The sequence below is a fragment of the Papaver somniferum genome, chromosome 10 (assembly GCF_003573695.1).
Source record: "Papaver somniferum cultivar HN1 chromosome 10, ASM357369v1, whole genome shotgun sequence".
In the NCBI taxonomy this organism is placed as follows: domain Eukaryota; kingdom Viridiplantae; phylum Streptophyta; class Magnoliopsida; order Ranunculales; family Papaveraceae; genus Papaver; species Papaver somniferum.
In genome coordinates, this window is record NC_039367.1 from 78,523,272 (window position 1) to 78,545,164 (window position 21,893).

Below are 21,893 nucleotides of genomic sequence, written 5' to 3' on the forward strand. Positions count from 1 at the left end.
TTTCCATAACAATGGGAGTTGCATAGCCATTCACAACATAGATCCATGAATGGAAGTAACGCCACTGAAGAAATGTGCGCATAGCAACTTTCCACCATAGATAGTTTGAGCCATCGAAGACTGGTGGTATGTTTACAGAGATAGCACTTTTGTCCATAGAGTCAGATACAAACACAGACTGATGAGGTCTTAAACGTGTTTGCCTACTCTGATACCAATTGAAAAAGCGGGGGCCTAAAACACCACCGAATATTTCGCTTAGCAATCTGTATGGACTAACTCCGAAATACTTTCCTAGAGAATCAACTAGACAGTCAGACTCAATCTAGATTAAAGTATCTCAAGGAGTCAATATCTCTCACTTGTTTTGATTTACTCAAGCTAAAACAATAGCGAGTCTTTAATCAAACATAAGGAATAACTTGGACGGTACCAAAGACAAATATCCAAGGATCAATCAATATCAATCAACAACCAAAGGTTGGATTTCCAATTGATGATCTTAACACACAACCTGTATTATTTCAATTATATAAAATATAATGCGGAAAAGAAATAACACAGACACCATAAGTTTTGTTACCGAGGAAACCGCAAATGCAGAAAAACCCCGGGACCTAGTCCAGATTGAATACATACTGTATTAAGCCGCTACAGACACTAGACTACTCCAAGCTAACTTCGGACTGGACTATAGTTGAATCCCAATCATTCTCCCACCGATCCAAGGTACAGTTGTACTCCTACGCCTATGATCCCAGCAGGATACTGCGCACTTGATTCCCTTAGCTGATCTCACCCACAACTAAGAGTTGATGCAACCCAAAATCACAGACTTGATAATAAACAAATTTGTCTCACTCAGAAAAGTCTATCAAAGGATAAATCTGTCTCCTACAGAAAAACCCTAGGTTTTGTTCCGTCTTAAGATATAAAATCAAGGTGAACATGAACCAATTGATAATCCGGTCTTATTCCCGAAGAACACCCTAGATTAATCAATCACCTCTCAACAATCCTTCTTGACTACACAAGCGGTTTGTCGAGGAATCACAAACAGTGAGACGAAGATGTTTGTGACTTCTTTATCTTGCCTATCGGAGAACTCTCACGATCTCAAGCCAATCAAAGATTGTACTCGTACGATAGAAGATGCAAGATCAGATCACACAACTACGATAAAAGTATTATCGGTCTGGCTTCACAATCCCAATGAAGTGTTTAAGTCGTTAACCTGGTTTTAGAGAAGAAAACCAAAGGTTAAAGGAGAATCGACTCTAGCGAGCGCACTAGTATCACATAGACGTGTGTGGATTAGTTTTTCCCAATGCTAGATGTCTCCTATATATAGCTTTCAAATTAGGGTTTTGCCTTAGTTACAAAGCAATCCATATTCACCGTTAGATGAAAACCTGATTTAGATTCAAGCTAATATTTCTCAACCTTTAAATCGAAAAATTAGCTTGTCACACACACTTGGGTAGACATTTACTGGGTTTGTGAAAACCATGCCCAAACGTGTACGTGTATGTTGGTTCAACATAGTAACCCAAAAGGTTAACCATATGAGCATTTCATATTAACCTAGTTCTTCTTCACCATAACTAGTTCAATTGACTCAAATGAACTAGTTAGAGAGTTGTTCAATTGCTATGAGATCTTATGTAACCACACAAGACACAATTGAAACAAAGATGATTCGATTCGATGAATTGACTCATGAACTTTATAGCCACGGTTTGCATACAGCATTCCTTAGTAATTTAAGTTTCATGTTCAGAGCACATCTTTAGAACATAACCACTTAAGCTCATAAACAAGTTCACGGACTTAAGGCAACCGGCAGAGTTTTCCAAACTCAGTGGAAAATCTCGGCAAAGAGATTTCTGCCAGTTTGCGAACTAAACACGCAAACGAGTTTTTACAAAATCCCAGCCGAAATTATCGGCAAGAGAACTTCCGTCAGTTCGCGGACTGGGTTTGCGGACTTGGCAAAGCCAATTCCTCCGGTTTCTCTCAATCAACAAAGTTCGAAAACTTCGGATTAAGTAATACATGGTTATGTAATCTAAACTCTCATTCCAATCATTGAGACATTCTCAGAGGACGTTATATAGCCGTTATTCACAGACCGTTTCACGTCAGAGCAATTCTCATAGTAATTGAAACTTTTCATGACTTTCGTCACTAGGTGAAGATAAACTTGATCAAAGCGAAACGCTTTACCAACACACGATTTCGAGAAAAAGATAAGTAGTGAATACTCATCTCGAAATGTCAACTGTGTATGATCCAGTCTATATAGCATACGGCTTTTTGTCTCATAAGAAGTAGGAGATAGAATAGATAGACTTTGAGTGACAGATAAGTTCAACTCTCCATATACCTTTTTGTTGATGAAGTTACACGGTTCCTTGAGTAGATCTTCGTCGTTGTATGATGAATCGCCATGAAGTCCTTGAGCTCAACTACACTTTTCTATCCTAGTCCGAGACTTAGCTATAATAGACTAGAAATCAAGACTCATAGTTTTGATCACTAACATTGACAAACATGCTTGATATAGCAACGCATGCGAGGTTGACCAGGATATGCTCTAACAATGCCGTTAGCACAGAGTTCTTTAAAGTCCATTGCCAGAGAGCAGCATGCTTTCTGATTTGAATACCTTATGCAAAGACCTCATCCTTGATACTTGGAAATTCGTGCTACTCTGCTGCGAGTGAACACAAATTGTCATGCCATATCAACATTAAGGGTTCAGCCGGGGAACATAGCATAGAAAACATTCAAAGAAACTTATATTAATCGAATGTAGGCAAAGTGCCAAAACTTACAGAATACTTGGGATTGTTGCCACATGCACCATTCTGGGTAAGTTTCATAAGAAAATATTGAGTTGCTCAATAAATGTGCCAGTGAAGAGGTGGACACTCATGGCTCCATTTCCTTACAGAGTGACGTCACATCAGATATAAGGTTTTACAATTTTAACCCTAAGCTAAAAACCACCATGCACATGTTCAAAGTATGTCGACATCTTTACTTTGTAAATCCTTTTTCATATTTACAATCTTGGAACCGATTTTCCACACTTCCAAACGAGTTTAGAATTGGTTCATCTGATTTCCAAGAACTATGTGATTGATCAAAAACATTCAATCACCATTAATGGGTTTAACGGTTCTACCATACACAAGTTCGGTTCTACCTCCAAGTGGCTAACTAAGTACCAGGATCTGTCACAATAGTTTCCAAAAAATTGGCTAACTAAGTACCAGGATCGGTTACCACTATTTATGGTACTTACTTGTGATCGGTTGCACAAGTTATAGGATCGGTTGCACCAATTACTAAAACTTGTTAACCTACTACAAGGTTCGATTACACATCTTGTGATTAGTCCCACCAACTTCTAGAATCGGTTACCTAATGACTAGGAATGGTCTCACCAATTACAAATATCGATCATACCATCTCAGGTGATTATTTAAAATTGGTTTCACTAATAAAAGTCATACCGATACATAAGTCATGCATTGTGAATAATTTTATCAAGATACATAAACATGTTGTGAGCGGTTATACTAAACACACATATTGGTAATCCAAAGATTTGCAATGAATAACAATACCAATAAGCCTAGAAATTTCCCTTTCGATTCACAAAACAAGTTTATGAATTGTACTTCCTTTAAACGAATGTAAAAACATTGTTTCCTAGGACGAAATCTTCACCCATACACATAATCACAACAGCATTCATATGATTATGTCGATGTCTTATATTCGAAGTTCAAAAGTTAGGCGTTATACTTCGTATTATAATTCCTTAATACTACGTTCTAACTAGAGTATAATCATTCACAGCTTCGCAGTTATGTTTTCAATATAGCACGACTTTAAAGATACGTTAGGAATGAAATAGTTCAAGTCAAAATATTACTAACCTCAAAAGGAAGGATGATGTCGTCGTTGTAGCTCTTCACTTCTTCACATTCTTCAAGTCTTCGAGTAATACTTGTATGTCTCATATCCTAATAACTTTCTATCTAACCTATACAAAGTTGACTCTAGTAAATAATCAAGTGACTCTTTAAATAAGTTTTGGTTCACTAAAATATGACAACCAAACTTGACATACGAATGGTTGGTGGGTTCAACCGAGCTATGCTCTAACATTATCCCCTCCACACGTCTTCTAACAATCCAACTCATTCAACACGGTGGATTCTCGTTCAGTTGGAGCTCTATCCACACGCCATTATTCTAAATATATAGCAGATATTGGATCAAACATAAAAAATAACCGAGTTTTGCTTCTTCAAAACACGTGAAAGACGTGTGTACATGGTGAGAATGAAAATATGCAGAAAAATATTCTCATATCTTACGTATCTTTCAACCATAAAACTGAAATCCCGAGTATCTCTCTGCCACTTCTCTGTTTTGAAAAGGCAAGAAAATCTTCCTTTATCTCACGTAATCAAAGTTGTTACCACTCCTCTTTTGATGCATCAAGGTGATACTGAATCATTACCATGAATGAGTCCCCTAGAATTCGTTCAAAACCAATTCCAGAAATAATGCAGGTGCATGGAATTTTCCCGCTAATTTGCAAATTCAACAGAGAAGATGAGGCTGCCCCAAATCCAAAACGTGGGTGCCTTTAACAGCCGGGGTGCCCTAAGCCTAACTGAGGACGCCTTTAGTAATTTTCAGGGGTGCCAAATACCACTTTTCGAGCAACTTTTTCCATAAGAGTTTATTTCTCCAAAAACACCTATAGTATACACACATAAAAACACCATAATTAGTACAAAAATCGAGCACTAACGATACAAACATTACGGACAATTCAGACACAAAAATGTGTCTATCAACAGCTATTCCCGTCTTCCGAGAATGTTTCAATGATTGAAATGGAGTTTAGAACACTTAACCATGATTGGATAAAGCATAGTATGCGTACTTGCATATATGTAATCCAAGTCCGGGAACCATAGTATGCATACCCGTATGCGTACTGGTTGGTTTAGTGAAAGTCCGGGAACCTTGTACGCATATCGGTACGCGCACTGGCGTGAGGTTCAGGTCCGGAAATTTCTGCTGAGTTTGGAAGGTATTCGTACCTGTTCGCATACTGGCGATCCCAAACTAAGTCCGGCTACTTAGGTATGCGTACCCGTTTGCATGCTTGAGTAGGTTATGTTCTAAAATCGGTTTGTTCATAAACTAATACATTTATATAATAAGGAATTTAATCTTTTGCAAACTGTGGCTGTAATGTTCATGAATTGATTCATGTGAATCATAATCGATTTTGCTTCAATTGTGTCTTGCATACTTCTATGAGAATATAAACAATTGAACAACTCTAGAACTAGCTTCATTTAAGTCATCATTTGAATTAGTTATGGTTAAGATAAATATGGTTGATATGAAAGTGTTCATATGTCTAACTTTAGTTAACTATTGTTGAGCCAACAAGGTGCACACATTTAGGTACGGTTATTCATATCTAAATGAAGTCACTTTTCACTTGTGTGTAACAAGCTAAGTTCGATCTAACGGTTGAAAGATATTAGCTTGAGTTTAATCAGGTTTTCATCTAACGGTGAATATTGAATGCTTTGTTACAAAGGTAGCATTGATTACAAACCTTGATTTGAAGACTATATAAAGGAGAACTCTAGCAACTGGGAAACCTAATCCCCACACCTCCTATGTTATACTAGTTGCGACTAGAGTTGATTCTCCTTTGACCTTAGGTTTTTCATGAAACCATATAGGTTAACGACTTGAAGACTTCATTGGGATGGTGAAGCTAGGCCCAACTATTTTCTCCGTAGTTGCGTGTCCTGATCCTGTTATTTTCTATCGTGATTGAGTATTATATTCTCTAATATTTTCTCGAGATTTAATCTCCGACAGGCAAGATAAAAAGTAGTCACAAACATCTTCGTCTCATCGTTTGTGATTCCATAATATTTTGTTTCGCTACCATATGATTAAGGTTATTGTGAGGTGATTGATATTTCTAGGTTGTTCATATAAGTCCGGTATATCAATTGGTTCTTGTTCACCTTGATTTATCAAAAGACGGAACAAAACTCATAGGTTTATCTGTGGGAGACAGATTTATCTATACAATGTACGTTTCTGTGTGAGACAGATTTGTTTATCAAGTCTTCGACTTTGGGTCGTAGCAACTCTTAGTTTTGGGGTGAGATCATCTAAGGGAATCAAGTGCATAGAGTCCTGCTGGGATTCAGAGACGTAAGGAGCGCAATTGTACCTTAATCAGTGTGAGATTGGTTAGGGCTCAACTACATTCCGGTCAGAAGTTAACTTGGAGTAGGCTAGTATCTGTAGCGGCTTAAGACAGTGTGGTGTTCAAACCTGGACTAGGTCCCAGGGTTTTTATGCATTTGCGGTTTCCTTGTTAACAAAATTTCTGGTGTCTGTGTTATTTCTTTTCAACATTATATTTGTTTATGTAATTGAAATATCACAGGTTGTGCGTAAGTTAAATCAATTTTGAATCCAACCTTTGGTTGTTGATTAAATTGATTGACACTTGGATATTGGTTTTTGATACCGTCCAAGTTATTTCTTATATTCAATCGGACTCGCAAATTCCTATTTGTTTGATTGCAGATTGAATTGAGAAATTGAGATATGACTCTTTGATATACTTTTCCTAATATTGAGTCTGGCTGTCTAGTTGATTCTCTTGAAAGTATATTGGAGTTAGTCCATATAGACTGCTAAGTGAAATATTGGGTGTGGTTGTTAGACCCCCGCTTTTTCAACATGTGTACACGTTGCTAAGTTTACATACAAAGTTGTTACCGAATAACTAAACTTAGAATTCATATAGAACTTATTTCGAGGATGTTAATCACTGAGAGGGTGACCTTAATGAACCTAACCATGTCACTGACGAATTATGACCAGATTGAATGCAGTAATAGAACAATTATTAGCGGAGACTACCCATAACAAACAAGGGGAGGCACCTAACCTTTATTTCTTATACCAGACTTTAAACTTTGTCCGTTTAGAGTGTGTTTCATGCGCGCTAACTCCATGTAGAATCATAAATTACCCAACTTCGCACCCTTTCAACACTATTTGATCTCTTGAATGCTAATTTCATCAATCATGAGGAATGTTATCAAAATTTCTAACTCTATCTTGTAGTCTTATTTGCATTTGGCACTATTCTCTTGGTTAAACATCAATAAAAACACATCATTATCATCAGTAAGTGAAGCGATATCAAAATCATCAAGAAAGTTGATGATAGTCAAGGTTTGAAAGCAACAAAAAGTGAAGAAAATTTTTATATCAAAAGTGAAGAAAAAGTTGAAAAGAGAGAAACAAATGGAGTTAAGTTGATGATAGTCAAGGTTTGAAAGCAACAAAAAGTGAAGCAAAATTTTGTATCAAAAGTGAAGAAAAAATTGAAAAGAAAGAAAAAAAATGGAGTTCTTGAGGCCCGACGGTGTTAATTTAAAGAGTTTAGAATGTGGTAACTTTCAACAAAAAGTGCAACAATTGTGGCCAATGGATAATCGATGGAAGGGATAAAATTAGGAGTTGGTATGTATGGATTTTATTGTTGATCTCGAGGTGGAGGTTTGATTGCTATTATCGATGATGGCGGCAGTGATGATATATAGCTGATAATGGTAACTGATGGAACAATGATGGAGAGAATGATCGTTGGTGACTGGTGTCATCGACAATGAAGATTGGCAGAGAGTTTTGGGTTTGACAATGATCGTTTCTTATGATCATGATGTTGAGTGATCTTGGATGGAGCTGCTGTAGGAGGTTGTCGGTAATGATAATGGTGATTTGATAGACAATGGGAGAACTTCGAGAAAGTCAGGGAGATGAGAATATATGTGGGATGTTGATTCCATCAGAGGAAAGGTTTGGTGATGGAGAAGAGCTTGATTATGTGATAACAGAGGAATAGGTTTTGTCGTGGATCGATGGTGGTCTATATCATTGATGATAAGCCTGTGCGAAGATGGAGGAGTTCGAGTTGGACAAAGAGAGTCTCGAAATCAATTGATGGAGAAGCTCGGGTCAGCAGATATTAGATAATTGAGATAACGAGAAACTTATGGTAGATTTTGAGAATAAAAAATCTATGATAGCCTTACGATGGTGTTTTCCAAATGTAAAGAAAGTCATGAGAGGATGCGGTTGGGTTCCCAACCGTAGAAAATTACAGGTGAACATTCATATGAGAAACCCAATCGTATTTTAAAAAGAGAAATCTTCTGAAAAATAGAAAAGTATACTACCATTTTCGTGGAACTGACAGTTAAGAGAAGTGAAATTTAAGTTGTTTATTCTGCGAAACTGACATGCCAATGCACAGTTTTCACGGTTAGTTATCCAGAACTGAAAGGCTAAAGATGAATTTAGGCTGGATTTCTCTAGTTTGGGTACTTTTGGCAACTTATTTCGACCAGGATTTGAGCACGGGCACTCCTACTCTTGAAACCATATTTAAGAGATGTTTTCAGTTTTATTTGTAGATCTTTTTATAATAAGTTTTACACAAAAAAGAAGATGAGACAATGAACTTTGGAGTTGGATATTTTTCTACAACCTAGGGTTTGTTTTTATTTTTACTTATGATTTTTACATGGATTTTAAGAAATCCATGATTAACTGAACTTTTAATTGTTTAAGGATGTAACCCTAAGTCATGAACATGTTATTCATTTAATGCATTAATTTCGGTATTCATTCTCTCAAATATCGTTCTATTTTTACAGAGCATAATAATTATTTAATTGTGGTCGAATAATTTGTTTATTAGTTGCTCCGTATATTTAAGTCACAATCAAATACTTTAATAACTTGTCTACAACTAATTAGGAGTCTTAAATATTTTTACTAAGAACCCTAATAATAAGTAGTAATTTGTGATTACTGGCATTGTGAATTGTGAAGGACATTATTAATAGAATTTGACCTATGTTGAATATTCCACGATTGTATTTGTATTGCCTATGATTAACGCGTCTCACAGACCTTAATGATTTTCTCATGTTGAATCTTTTAACAATGAGCATTAGGTTATTTTGGGGAAAATAATTCATGTATTAGAGATTACAGTGCTTGTTGACATTAGGATAATGAAGTATTACACCAATTGGGTATTGGTAACATAAGAGAGTGATCGTGATATTTATTGCTTGATTGATAACATGTCTAGTGATGGACGGCGAATTCCTTAACCAATTTTATTCTCTGATATTTTCTTAAACATTTACTACTTTACTTTTTCGTTTAAATTACTTTAGAACGGAAAAATTCCCCATTTTTACTTAGGTTTTCAAAGTCATATAACAACGCATATCTCCCTCTGGATGGAGTCCGTTCTTTTTACAATACTATTATAATTGTGAAGCGAAAGAAGTTAAAATAATTTTGCTTGGCTGACAACCGACCACCGATCTCTCTTCAATAATATGGGGAATACATATAAATCGGCAGGTTATACCTATTATGCAATCTGGAGATTATCCATGTCAACAGGTTATAATCCTTCATAATTATAGTCTATAGATATAGAAAATCGAGCTCATTAGCATGTATATCTGACCATTTGATTCAAAATATTCATCATTTTAGGTTTTGAGAGGGAAAAAACAAAGATCATCGGTCCAACTCTTCTTCTGACTTGGCGTAATCAATAGTTCCACCTAATCCAACTAAACTAACTGTAACCTATAAGTTAATTTAAATTAATTGATCTAAACTAATCACTAGTTAAATAGAGTACGATTTTTTGCACTTCCTGAAAAAGCAGGGGTCTAACAACCACATCCTATATTTCGTTTGGGTAATTTATATGGACTAACTCCAATATATTTCCAAGAGAATCAACTAGACAGTCAGACTCAATCAAGGAAAACACATCCAAGAGTTATATCTCAATTTATCAAATCAATCTGCAATCGAACAGGTAGAAATCTGTGAGCCGGATTAATATGAGAAATAACTTGGATGGTACCAAAGACCAATATCCAAGTGTCGGTCAATTTCAATTAACAACCAAAGGTTGGATTCACCAATTGATTGAACTACACAAAACTTGTGATATTTCAATTGTATTAAAATATAATGCGGAAAAGAAATAACACAGAGACCAGAAATTTTGTTAACGAGGAAACCGCAAATGCAGAAAAACCCCGGGACCTAGTCCAGATTTGAACACCACACTGTATTAAGCCGCTACAGACTCTAGCCTACTACAAGTTAACTTCGTACTGGAATGTAGTTGAGCCCTAACCAATCTCACACTGATTAAGGTACAGTCGCGTTCCTTACGCCTCTTGAACCACGCCAGATTCTGCGCACTTGATTCCCTTAGCTGATCTCACCCATAACTAAGAGTTGCTATGACCCAAAGTAGAAGACTTGATAAACAAATCTGTCTCACACAGAAAAGTCTATTGAATATATAAATCTGTCTCCCACAGAAACACCTACGAGTTTTTTTTTTGTCTTTTGATAAATCAAGGTGAACAGGAACCAATTGATACACCGGAATTATATTCCCGAAGAACAGCCTAGTAATATCAATCATCTCACAATAATCTTAATTGTATGGTAGTGAAACTTGTGGAATCACAAATGATGAGATGAATATGTTTGTGACTACTTTTTATCTTACCTATCGGAGATTAAATCTCGAGCAAATCTTAGAGAAGATAGTACTCAATACGATAGAACAAATTATGATCAGAACACGCAACTACAGAGAAAATAGTTGGGTCTGGCTTCAGAATCCCAATGAAGTCTTTATGTCTTTAACCTATAATGGTTTGAGAAAAAACCTAGGTTAAAGAGAATCGACTCTAGTCGCAACTAGTATCACATAGAGGTGTGGGGATTAGGTTTCCAAGTTGCTAAAGTTCTCCCTTATATAGTCTTCAAATCAGGGTTTGCAATCAATGCTACCTTGGTAACAAAACATTCAATATTCACCGTAATATGAAAACCTGATTAGAGTCAAGCTAATATCTTTCAACCGTTAGATCGAACTTAGCTTGTTATACACAAATGAAATGTGACTTCATTTAGATATGAACACTTTCATATCAACCTTGTTCATCTTAATCACAACTAGTTCAAATGACTCAAATAAAACTAGTTATAGAGTTGTTCAATTGTTTATATTTTCATAGAAGTATATAAGACAAATTGAAGCAAAATCAATTTTGATTCACTCGAATCAATTCATGAACATTATAGCCACGGTTTGCAAAATATTTCATTCCTTATTATATAACTGTATTTGTTCATGAACAAACCGATTTTAGGACTTAGCCCACTCAAGTATGCAAACGGGTACGCATACCTAAGTAGCCGGACTTGGTATGGGTTCGCCAGTATGCGAACATGTATGCATACTGTCGTACATGACCAAATTTAGTTGAATTACCGGACTTGAACTTTTAAGCCGGTACGCATACGGGTATGCATATTAAGTTCCCAGACTTCAACTATCAAACCAGTACGCATACGGGTATGCATACTATGGTTCCCGAACTTGGAATAACTTGCAACAGTTAGCATACAAGTACGCATACTGTGTTATATCAAATCAATGGTTAATCGTTATCAACTCCATGTTAATCCATTGAAACATTCTTGGAAGACGAGAACAGCTGTCCCACACAAACTATTAGCTTCAAAGCAATTTTCAAGTGATCAATAGATCAATACGAAACATTCCGAGTCTACATCAAATGACTGTCTCACACAAATCATGTAAGATGTTACCAAGCGATTTTTCACATGATCATCTTTTGACTTTCGTCAAGAACAAAGATGAACTTGGTTAAAGCGAAAGTTTACCAGCACATATTTCGAGAAATATGTAAGCGAGTTAAACTCAGCTCAAAATATCAAATGTGTATAATATAAAGTCTATATAGCTATACGACTTTTGTCTCAATAGGAGATAGAATAGAAATAGACTTCTGACTGATAGATGAGTTCAAGTCTCCACATACCTTTTGTTGATGAAGTTCCACAAGCTCCCCTTAGTAGTTCTTCGTCTTCAATCGATGAACGTCGTGAAGTCTAAAGCTCAACTACACATTTTATCCTAATCCGAGACATAGCTATAAGTAGACTAGGAATCAAGACTTATAGTTTTGGCAACTAAACTTGACAAACAAGCTTGAGATAGCAACGCTTGCGAGTTCGACCGAGCAGTGCTCTAACACTTCCCTCTAACCCAGGGTGCACATTACTTTCTTCATTATAGGCGGATATTCTAACCCTGGCCATTTATTTTCTTTTCTATTTTGAACATATTATACAGTATATACTATGGAATTTGGAGAACCAAAAAATTAGGCATGCGCCAACCTAAACTGCAGTTAATACCTCTAATTGTAATTATTAGGTTTACCGGCAAACCATTTAATGAGGTATCTCAAACTTCGAATTATCGTCAAACCAATAAGTAATTTAATGCTAAGGACTGTTTGGTTTGCTAGTGACAACAAACCGATCATTATTAATATTAGGTCGGTTAGTTCGTAAGCAATTAATCATTTTTTTTTGTAATATCAAAACCCAGGAACATAAAATGTGAAAAACTTGAATTGTGACAAATGGAAAAATCGAAAGAAATTAAGCATAACCAAATTATGTAGCAGCTCCAAATTAGTTTTAACGGTACCCAGTTTCGCAAGGCTTTTTAGAGCTTTTCCAATGGTGAATGTGGATATTTCATATGTGGCATCACTTCTAAGACATCCTTTGAGTATAAAATCCTAAATATTAGGAACAATAAAATTTTATCTCAACCCATAAAGTTTTTTATTAACTTTTTACTTAATTGTAGGTATATATTTGGTTAAAATCCTTTCCATTTTTATTTTTCAATGATTTTATTAATAAAAAGTGTGATTAGGATGGGAAGACATCCTCTAAGTGAATGTCTAAAACTAGAGGTTCACCTAGAGGATGTCTAACTATTTTTTTGCCACATCATCTTCACAGCAATGAGTTGGAGATGATTTTTTACAAAAAATGATTGTGCATCCTGCGTGGATTAAAGCTATGTGTGAATAAGCTCATTAAGAGACATTTAACTTAGTAAACCGGTAGGGTTCCTATCTAGGTATAGGCTTGGATGAAGTGGGCTCAAGCGTTTTGTGCATAGTATCATCATATTCATCATCATTATTATGCCACCCACCAACTTTTCTCACCTGCTATTTGTAGTTATGATTCTTCTTCTTACTTTAATTTTACTGTTGATATACTTTTTGTGTTCTTAAAGCTAAACCCTACCTAGGTTTAGATTTCCTTGTTTAAAATTGTAAATGTGATTACTACTTTCTTCACCACATCAATCTCACCCCTTCCTCAAAGAAAATAACTTAAGATGCTACTTAGTCCATTTTGTTTGTGTTCTCTGTGGTGTACCCAACCTGGATAGTTGAAGGAGGAATTGAGTCTCAGTCTCACATATTTAGCATCACAGTCTACCCCAATATCCAATGTTTTACATGAAGGGCTGCATAGCTGGAAGAGGAGTAAGTTCTTCATGTTTACATACACTGGTTAAAACTTAAAGCAAATCTTTACCGAACTTTAATTAAAAAACTAAACTAGTTTAACAACAATTAGTGTTCACAAAACACTATTGAATTACTTAAAATTTTAATTTTTTGTGTGCACTCTTTCATTATGTAATCCAGGTCATTCCCTTAATTTCTTACTTTTAGTGATCTTTAAAACATACTTTAGTGTTTGTCTAAACAATCCATAAGGTATCTTTCATAAACCATGATTAAAAGCCCTAAAAGCACAGCAACCCTTACAGAAATCCTGCAAAATTTCAAAAGGCCAAATTGAAAGAATAGGAATCTCATTTCCCACTTTCACTAAATAGTCCAAACAAGTGTGCTACATATTTTTGACTTAACAAAATTAATGGCACTTAGGAATAACTAAAACCCATTAATCCTGCATGGCTTCAAGGTGACTTTTGGTTCACTCAAGCTTTTCCTTTTCTGCCTTCCTTTTTCTTTGTATACTCATAGATAGTGAGAAAGCAAACACTTTTATCATCTCTTCCATTTAGAAACAGGTACTCTTTGGTTCTTCATATTAAATCTCCAAAATGAGTCATGAAAGGTTGATCTAGCTTCTTACACACAGTTTTGTTCAGCTTTTACTAAGGATTTTGCAGTTGAATTGCTTGGATTCTTTGAGAGATGGGTATTGCTACTGTCGGTGAACTGAAGCAAAGTATGTCAGGGAAGAGATCGTTTCGTCCGAATTCTAGTATTAGACATGCCACAGAATGGTAATTCTTCTTCTTACTTTAAATTTTTCTGTTAGTCTAATTTGGTATGTGCAGAGGCTACATATTTCGTAGAAAAGATTCAAGTTTTTACTCTGCTAGGTAGAATTTCTAGTCTCAGCTAGGAAAGACACTTCTGATTAGCTCGTCTTACCTTTACTTAATTTCTTCCATATCATTCAACAAAATACAATACTGATAAGAGGGGTGAATCTGTTTTATTTGCTTGGTAGGTTTGAATATGACTGATCAAAAATGTGTGACCATGAAAGAATTTGACATTCAACATCAGAAAGAAAGTCTAAGCCGACAATATGACCTAAACTAGTCCCACAAAAATCGTAATTAGTCATCACTTACCTAAATTTTGTCCTAAGATAAGATCTAACAAATGACTGGTACAACCTTATAATTGTACTTTGAATATGACAAATCCTACAAAACAAGATTGAAAAAATTCGTGACTACCCAAGAGTCCCAGAATGGTGTATTCGAACAATCTTCTTGTTGTTTCCCATGTGAATGAAAGAAAGTGATTGAAATCAACCAGGCTTAAGCACATGGGAACGCGTAGAAACATGGATTTTTTTGAACAAAGACTTGTGAAGTCTTTTTAATGAAGTCGGAGGCTAGAGAACTAGCAGTCTCCATTTTCTCTAAGTATGTTGCATTTGAAACACTAACTATAAAGCATGTTGTAGGATTGTTGTTTATTTTGTGTGGTAACATCTTCTGTGCCGCTGTTTTGGGATTGTTGCTAGAAATTTTGTTTAAGTTGTTTAATTCTTGCAGGCCAATATCTGACGTTTCTAGTGATCTGATTGTTGAAGTAGGAACGTCAACCTTTTCACTACACAGGGTAAGAAAAATATGAATGTGCATAACTTTACGCATTCATCTTATGTTCAAATTAGAATGCTTTCTAATTATGTTAATGGTTTCTTATGCAGTTCCCTCTTGTTTCTCGGAGTGGAAGGTTTCGAAAACTGATGTTGGAAGCAAAAGACCAGAAAGTTGCAAGGGTGACTCTCCATGGGATTCCAGGGGGATTGGAGGCATTCGAAATTGCTTCAAAATTTTGTTATGGAGTAAATGTCGATATCAACTTGTCAAATGTTGCCATGATAAGGTGTGTATCTCAGTACCTTGAAATGACAGAGGAGTTGGCTGACAAGAACTTGGAAATTCGGTGTGAAAACTTTCTAAAGGAAACGGTTCTATCAAATATCTCGAACTCAATATCAGTTCTTCACTGTTGTGAATCCTTGCTACCTATAGCCGAAGAAATCAACATGGTCAGTAAAATTATCAATAGTATAGCGATAAACGTGTGTAAAGAGCAGCTCACTACTGGGTTATCGAGACTAGAGCAGAATTTCCTTGTCAACCCAACGAACGTAGAAATAGAACCAGAGACTCCATTAGATTGGTGGGATAATTTACTCACTGTCCTCAACTTAGATTTCTTCCGACGAGTCATATCAGGAGTAAAATCGAAGGGATTAAAACAAGAAACCATTACGAAGATTTTGATAAACTACGCGCACAACTCCCTCCAAGGTCAGGTGAACAAAGACATTCAAATGGTGAAGGGAAGCTTAACAGACAATGAATTGCAGAAGAAACAAAGGATGATTGTCGAAACCATTGTTAGTTTACTACCAGCCCAGTCGAGGAAAAGTTCAGTGCCATTATCATTTCTTTCGGGCTTACTGAAGATCACGATTTTGGGGTCTTGTTCTGCTGCTTGTAAAGCCGACGTAGAGAGGAGGATCGGCTTACAGCTAGACCAAGCTATAATTGAAGATATCCTCATCCCTGCAAATGCACCAAGCAACAACCAACAATGCATGTATGATATAGATACAATTGTGAGGATCTTCTCCAATTTTCTCAACATAGATGAGGATGACAATGATGAAGACGACGAGGATCATAATGAGAATATGGGTTACGATTTCGATAGCCCCGGATCTCCAAAACAAAGCTCAATGATCAAGGTTTCTAAGTTACTAGACACTTTCTTGGCAGAAATTGCACTAGACCCAAACTTGACACCATCCAAGTTTACAGCTCTGGCGGAATTACTTCCAGACCACGCTCCTGTCGTGAATGATGGACTATACAGAGCAGCAGATATCTTCCTCAAGGTAAGATGGATTTTTTTTGGTTCGTTTCTTGGATCATCAAAATGAGCTCATCATATAGCTTGATAACCAATTTATTTCTTATCGCAGGTTCATCCAAATATCAAGGAATCGGAACGGTATCGACTATGCAAAACCATTGATTGTCAAAAACTATCCCAAGAAGCATGTAGTCATGCAGCTCAAAATGAAAGGTTACCGGTGCAAATGGCGGTACAAGTTCTATATTTTGAGCAAATCAGACTAAAGAATGCAATGAATGGAAGCCACAACCAGTTGTTCTTCGGTTCAATGAACGGACAATTTCCTCAACGCTCCAGTAGCGGTGCAGGTAGTGGAGCAATTTCACCTAGAGATAACTATGCATCAGTAAGAAGAGAGAATCGAGAACTAAAACTCGAAGTTTCAAGAATGAGGATGAGATTGACCGACTTAGAGAAAGACCATGTCTCCATGAAAAAAGAACTCATTCAACCAAATTCTGCTAATAAGCTACTCAAAGCGTTCAAGAAAAAACTGCGTTTATTCAATTCCCTCTTTCGCATAAGAGAGATTAAATCTGTTGGTTCCAGGTCCGATTCCGATGCTCGATATGTCTTCCAGAAACAGGGACATCACTCTGTTTCGTAAATCTTGGATCATAAATGAACTTCGTATATTAGTAGTATATGTATGTATGAGTGTATAGCATTAAGAGTATTCATAACTTTGATTATGTTTTTGTATCTAGTTGATAGTATTCAATTTTGAGATCAAATGTTGAATGCAATTTATTCCATTTTGCATGCTCTAATTGAAGTAAACTAAATCCTCAAATTAAATTCCAAATATTTTTAGAAAAATCCCTAAAGCGAATAAAACAGATTTCCCAGAATCCTTTTTTATTATTTTTTTAACCCATAATCGGCATTGCAACCCTTATCTAATCAGATCAGAAATGAAAATCCGGGAAACAGACAATACATGAAGATTTGAATCCAACCCTTAATAAGGCGAAAATTTTCTCCCAATAATACAAAATCCCGAGATTGTACGAAGAAACCACACAAAAACCGCTCTTTCACGTGATTTTTTTTTATCGCGTCTCATGCATTCAGTCGGGATCTATCGTTTTCCCAAAAATGTTCACTAATTCCCTTTTGGAGGTTATTTTGGGAATACAACGGTAACGGTTTTTGTGTGGTTTTTCATATGGTTTGTAAGAATCATTTTAATATATACAATCCATCTACTTTTCTATTGAACACCTACTAAACATCGAAGACATAGAAAAGTTTAGATGTTCTTATCAATGGGGTGCCCACAATAAGACCTGACACACAATAACACAATTGGTCACGAACACAAACGATAAAACCACAAATTTGGAGAGAACATACCTTATAATGCGAAGAAAGGGATACGGTTACGAGGATGCAGAACTACAAATACTTGGGCCTACTTATGTGCTTCAGTTCCAGTGACCTCTTCAAAAGTAATTTTTCGACTTTTTGAAAATGTCAGAAGCTAGGTTCGAAACAAAGAGAATGCACCATGCGATGCCGAGAAAGGGACACGAATACGAAGATGCAGAATTGCAGACACTTGGGCGTAGTTGATTATTACGTGTTTCAGTTTCAGTGACCTTTTCAAAAGTAACCTTTTGACTTTTTGAAGCAAAAAAGTCAGAAATTAAGTTGGAAACGAAATTAGAAGATGATTTCTATAAGCAAAAAAGTTATTTTTTTATAAGCAATTTCTTCTTTTGCTTCTAATTTCTGGGATCAATTCTTTTTTTTTTTATCTAAACAATCTATACTTATAATGAAGCAAATTCTTTTTGCTTATAGCACGTTTGGATACACATCCAGAAGTAACTTTTTGACTTCTAGAAGTCAAAAAGTAAGAAGTCAGTTTGAGTGTAGGATTTCAGAACGACTTCTAGAAGCAGAAAAGTCGACTTTTTGTGAAGCAAAATATCCGGACTTCTGACTTCTGCTTCTGCAGAATTGTATCCAAACGCGCTATTATGATTTTTAGGATTGACTTTTCCTTATGGTATCCAAACACCCTATTAGTTCCACAAAAAATGAGGATTTTGTGTCCCCCTAATAAATATAATTAATGGATCTCCTCATAATTCAAGATTTTAAAACAAATATTAGATGCTAGAATACCTAACCACGCATCTATTCATTCTATTCAACAGTCAAAGTAAAAACCATTACAATAAATTTTTATAGCATTAATTGAAATAATGACCTATCACGAAAGAATGAGCAGATGTATGATTTGGTGGCAAGATGAATTTGATGGGAAGTGATATATACACACATGATTACTTGAATGATTCGTGAAAAAGAGGGGGTATAACAACACCACCCAATATTTCGCTTAGCAATCTGTATGGACTAACTCCAAAATACTTTCTAGAGAATCAACTAGACAATCAGACTCAATCTAGGTAAAAGTATCTCAAGGATTTATATCTCTCTCTTGATTTGATTTACTCAAGCTAATAGAAATCATCTAATCAAATACAAGGAATAACTCAGATGGTACCAAAGACCAATATCTGAGGACCAATCAATGACAATCAACAACCAAAGGTTGGATTACTCTAATTGATGATCTAACGCACAACCTGTATTATTTAAATTATAAAGATAAAACAATATAATGCGGAAATTGAAATAACACAAACACCAGAAATTTTTTTAACGAGGAAACCGCAAATGCAGAAAAGCCCCGAAACCTAGTCCAGATTGAACACACACTGTATTAAGCCGCTACAAGCACTAGCCTACTCCAAATTAACTTCGGTATGGATTGTAGTTGAACCCCAATCAATCTCACACTGATCCAAGGTACAGTTATGCTCCTAAGCCTCTGATCCCAGTAGGATACTGCGCACTTGATTCCCTTAGCTGATCTCACCCACAACTAAGAGTTGCTTTTTTTTGCTCAATCAAAACCATTTTATTACTCATTATGGCCCAATACAACCAACTAAAGAGTTTACATCAAAAAGAGCCACCAAGGCCCAATAAAATGAAAAAACTCAAAGGAAAAAATAAGCCAAACTCAAAACTGAAGCCCAAATGTAAAAAACATAAGAAAATTTTCTAGCAAAACCTATAGTAGATTTGCTTAGGAGATTCCAAAGCTGGGATGAAACTTGGTTTTGAGTTGAAAATGATCTTCTCCCCTCTCACCAATCCTGCACCCTTCTTTTCCATGGAGTCAGCAGAGAAATTCACTTCTCTCAAGCTATGTACAAATTTGATATTATGCAATAGTTCCTTTAATCTCTTCCATCTTACCTGCATGAACCAAGGCAGCCTTCCTGATATGTATGAACTCACTGCTGCTTTAGAATCAGAGTTAAAACATACATTAAGTTTGTTGTTCTGTATAGCCCATTCAGCTGCACCTGTAATAGCCATTAGTTCTGCAATGTAATTAGTTTCAATTCCCAGGCCAGTAGCTTCAGCATATATACAACCTCCCATTTCATCTCTGCACACAAAACCATATCCTGCTGCACCTGGATTGCCCCTAGATGACCCATCACAACATATAAGTATCTGATCTCTTGCAGGTAAGAAGAAACTCACTTCAATAATTCTTTGATGCTTTATTGGTTGATGTTTAAGATCAAAATTCTTAAAGACCATGTAATCATAGCTACATTCCCACATACAACTAAGAGTTGCTACAACCCAAAGTCGAAGACTTTAATAAAAAAATATTTATCACACATAAAAGTCTACGATAATAGATAAATCCGTCTCCCACGAATATACCTACGAGTTTTGTTCCGTCTTTTGATAAATCAAGGTGAACATGAACCAATCAATAATACCAGACTTATATTCCCGAAGAACAGCTTAGTATTATCAATCACCACACAATAATCATAATCGACGCAGCGAAAAAAGATATTGCGGAATCACAAACGATGAGACAAAGTTTGTTTGTGACTACTTTTTATCTTACCTATCGGAGATAGAAATCTCAAGCCAATTATTACAATTGTACTCGTACGATAGAAACAACAAGATCAGATCACACAACTACGATAAAAGTAGTATCGGTCTGGCTTCACAATCCCAATGAAGTCTTTAAGTCGTTAACCTGGTTTAGAAGAAGAAACCAAAGGTTAAAGGAGAATCGAATCTATCTTAGCACAACTAGTATCACACAAAATGTGTGGGGATTAGGTTTCCCAGTTGCTAGAGTTCTCCCTTATATACACTTTCAAATCAGGGTTTGCAATCAATGTTAGCTTAGTAACAAAGCATTCAATATTCACCGTTAGATGAAAACCTGATTAGATTCAAGCTAATATTTCTCAACCGTTAGATCGAAAACTTAGCTTGTCACACAAAAATGAAATGTCCAATTTTGGGTTTATGAACCATACCCAAACATTAACATCTGTTGGTTCAACAAGTCAACCAAAAGGTTAGCCATATGATTACTCTCATATCAACCTTATTCTTCTTCACCATAACTAGTTCAAATGAACTAGTTAGAGAGTTGTTCAATTGCAAGGAAATCTTATGTAACTACACAAGACACAAATGAAGCAAAATCGGTTTGATTCAATCGAATTGGTTCATGAACTTTATATCCACGGTTTGCAAAAGCATTCCTTAGTTTATTTAAACATTAGTTCAAGAACAACCGACTTTAGATATAACCTGCTCAAGTTCGCGGACTGGGTGCGCAGACTTAAGCTCATGGAAGGAGTACACAAACTCCAGCAAAAAATCTCGGGCCGAGAAGTTCCGCAAGTTTGCGGACTTGGCTCACGCCACTTCTATTTCTCTTGATCAACAAAGTTCGCAAACTTTGGTTCAAGGAATAAGGACTTATGCATATATGTATTTCCACAACAATGCTTATATCCTACCAATGGTTATGTAATTTAAATTCTCATTTCAATCATTAAAACATTCTCAGAGAACGTTATATAGCCGTTATTCATAGACCATTTTTCGTCAGAGCAATTTTCAAAGTGATTGAAACATAACATGACTTTCGTCACTTGGTAAAGATGAATTCGGCTAAAGCGAAAGCTTACCAACACACATTTCGAGAAATAGATAGGCGAGATAAACTCGGCTCTAAATAGAAAATGTGTATAATGAAAGTCTATATATCAAAACGACTTTTGTCTCAAGAGTAGGAGATAGAGTAAATAGACTTTTGAGTGACAAATAAGTTCAAGTCTCCACATACCTTTTAGTCGATGAAGATCCACCAGTTCCTTGAGTATTCCTTCTTCTTGTATGATGATTGCCATGGAGTCTTGAGCTCAACTACACTTTCTATCCTAATCCAAGACCTTAGATCTAATAGGCTAGTAATCAATACTTATAGTTTTGATCACT

At 35.9% G+C, this 21,893-nt stretch overlaps 1 protein-coding gene across 3 annotated transcripts; it reads left to right on the forward strand.

The window, feature by feature from the left end:
• Positions 1 to 13,323: 13,323 nt before the first annotated feature.
• LOC113318201 (BTB/POZ domain-containing protein At1g03010-like) lies at positions 13,324 to 17,306 on the forward strand. 3 transcript variants are annotated; one of them, XM_026566335.1, is made up of 5 exons: positions 13,324 to 13,595; positions 14,234 to 14,371; positions 15,161 to 15,227; positions 15,319 to 16,518; positions 16,606 to 17,306. In XM_026566335.1, the coding sequence occupies exons 2-5, from the start codon at positions 14,280 to 14,282 to the stop codon at positions 17,143 to 17,145; spliced, it is 1,899 nt and encodes a 632-aa protein (XP_026422120.1). In that variant the 5' UTR covers positions 13,324 to 13,595; positions 14,234 to 14,279; the 3' UTR covers positions 17,146 to 17,306. The 3 variants fall into 3 exon arrangements, with proteins under 3 accessions (XP_026422120.1, XP_026422121.1, XP_026422122.1); XM_026566336.1 differs by lacking the exon at positions 13,324 to 13,595 and adding an exon at positions 13,664 to 14,152; XM_026566337.1 differs by lacking the exons at positions 13,324 to 13,595; positions 14,234 to 14,371 and adding an exon at positions 14,818 to 15,028.
• The last annotated feature ends 4,587 nt before the right edge of the window (positions 17,307 to 21,893 follow it).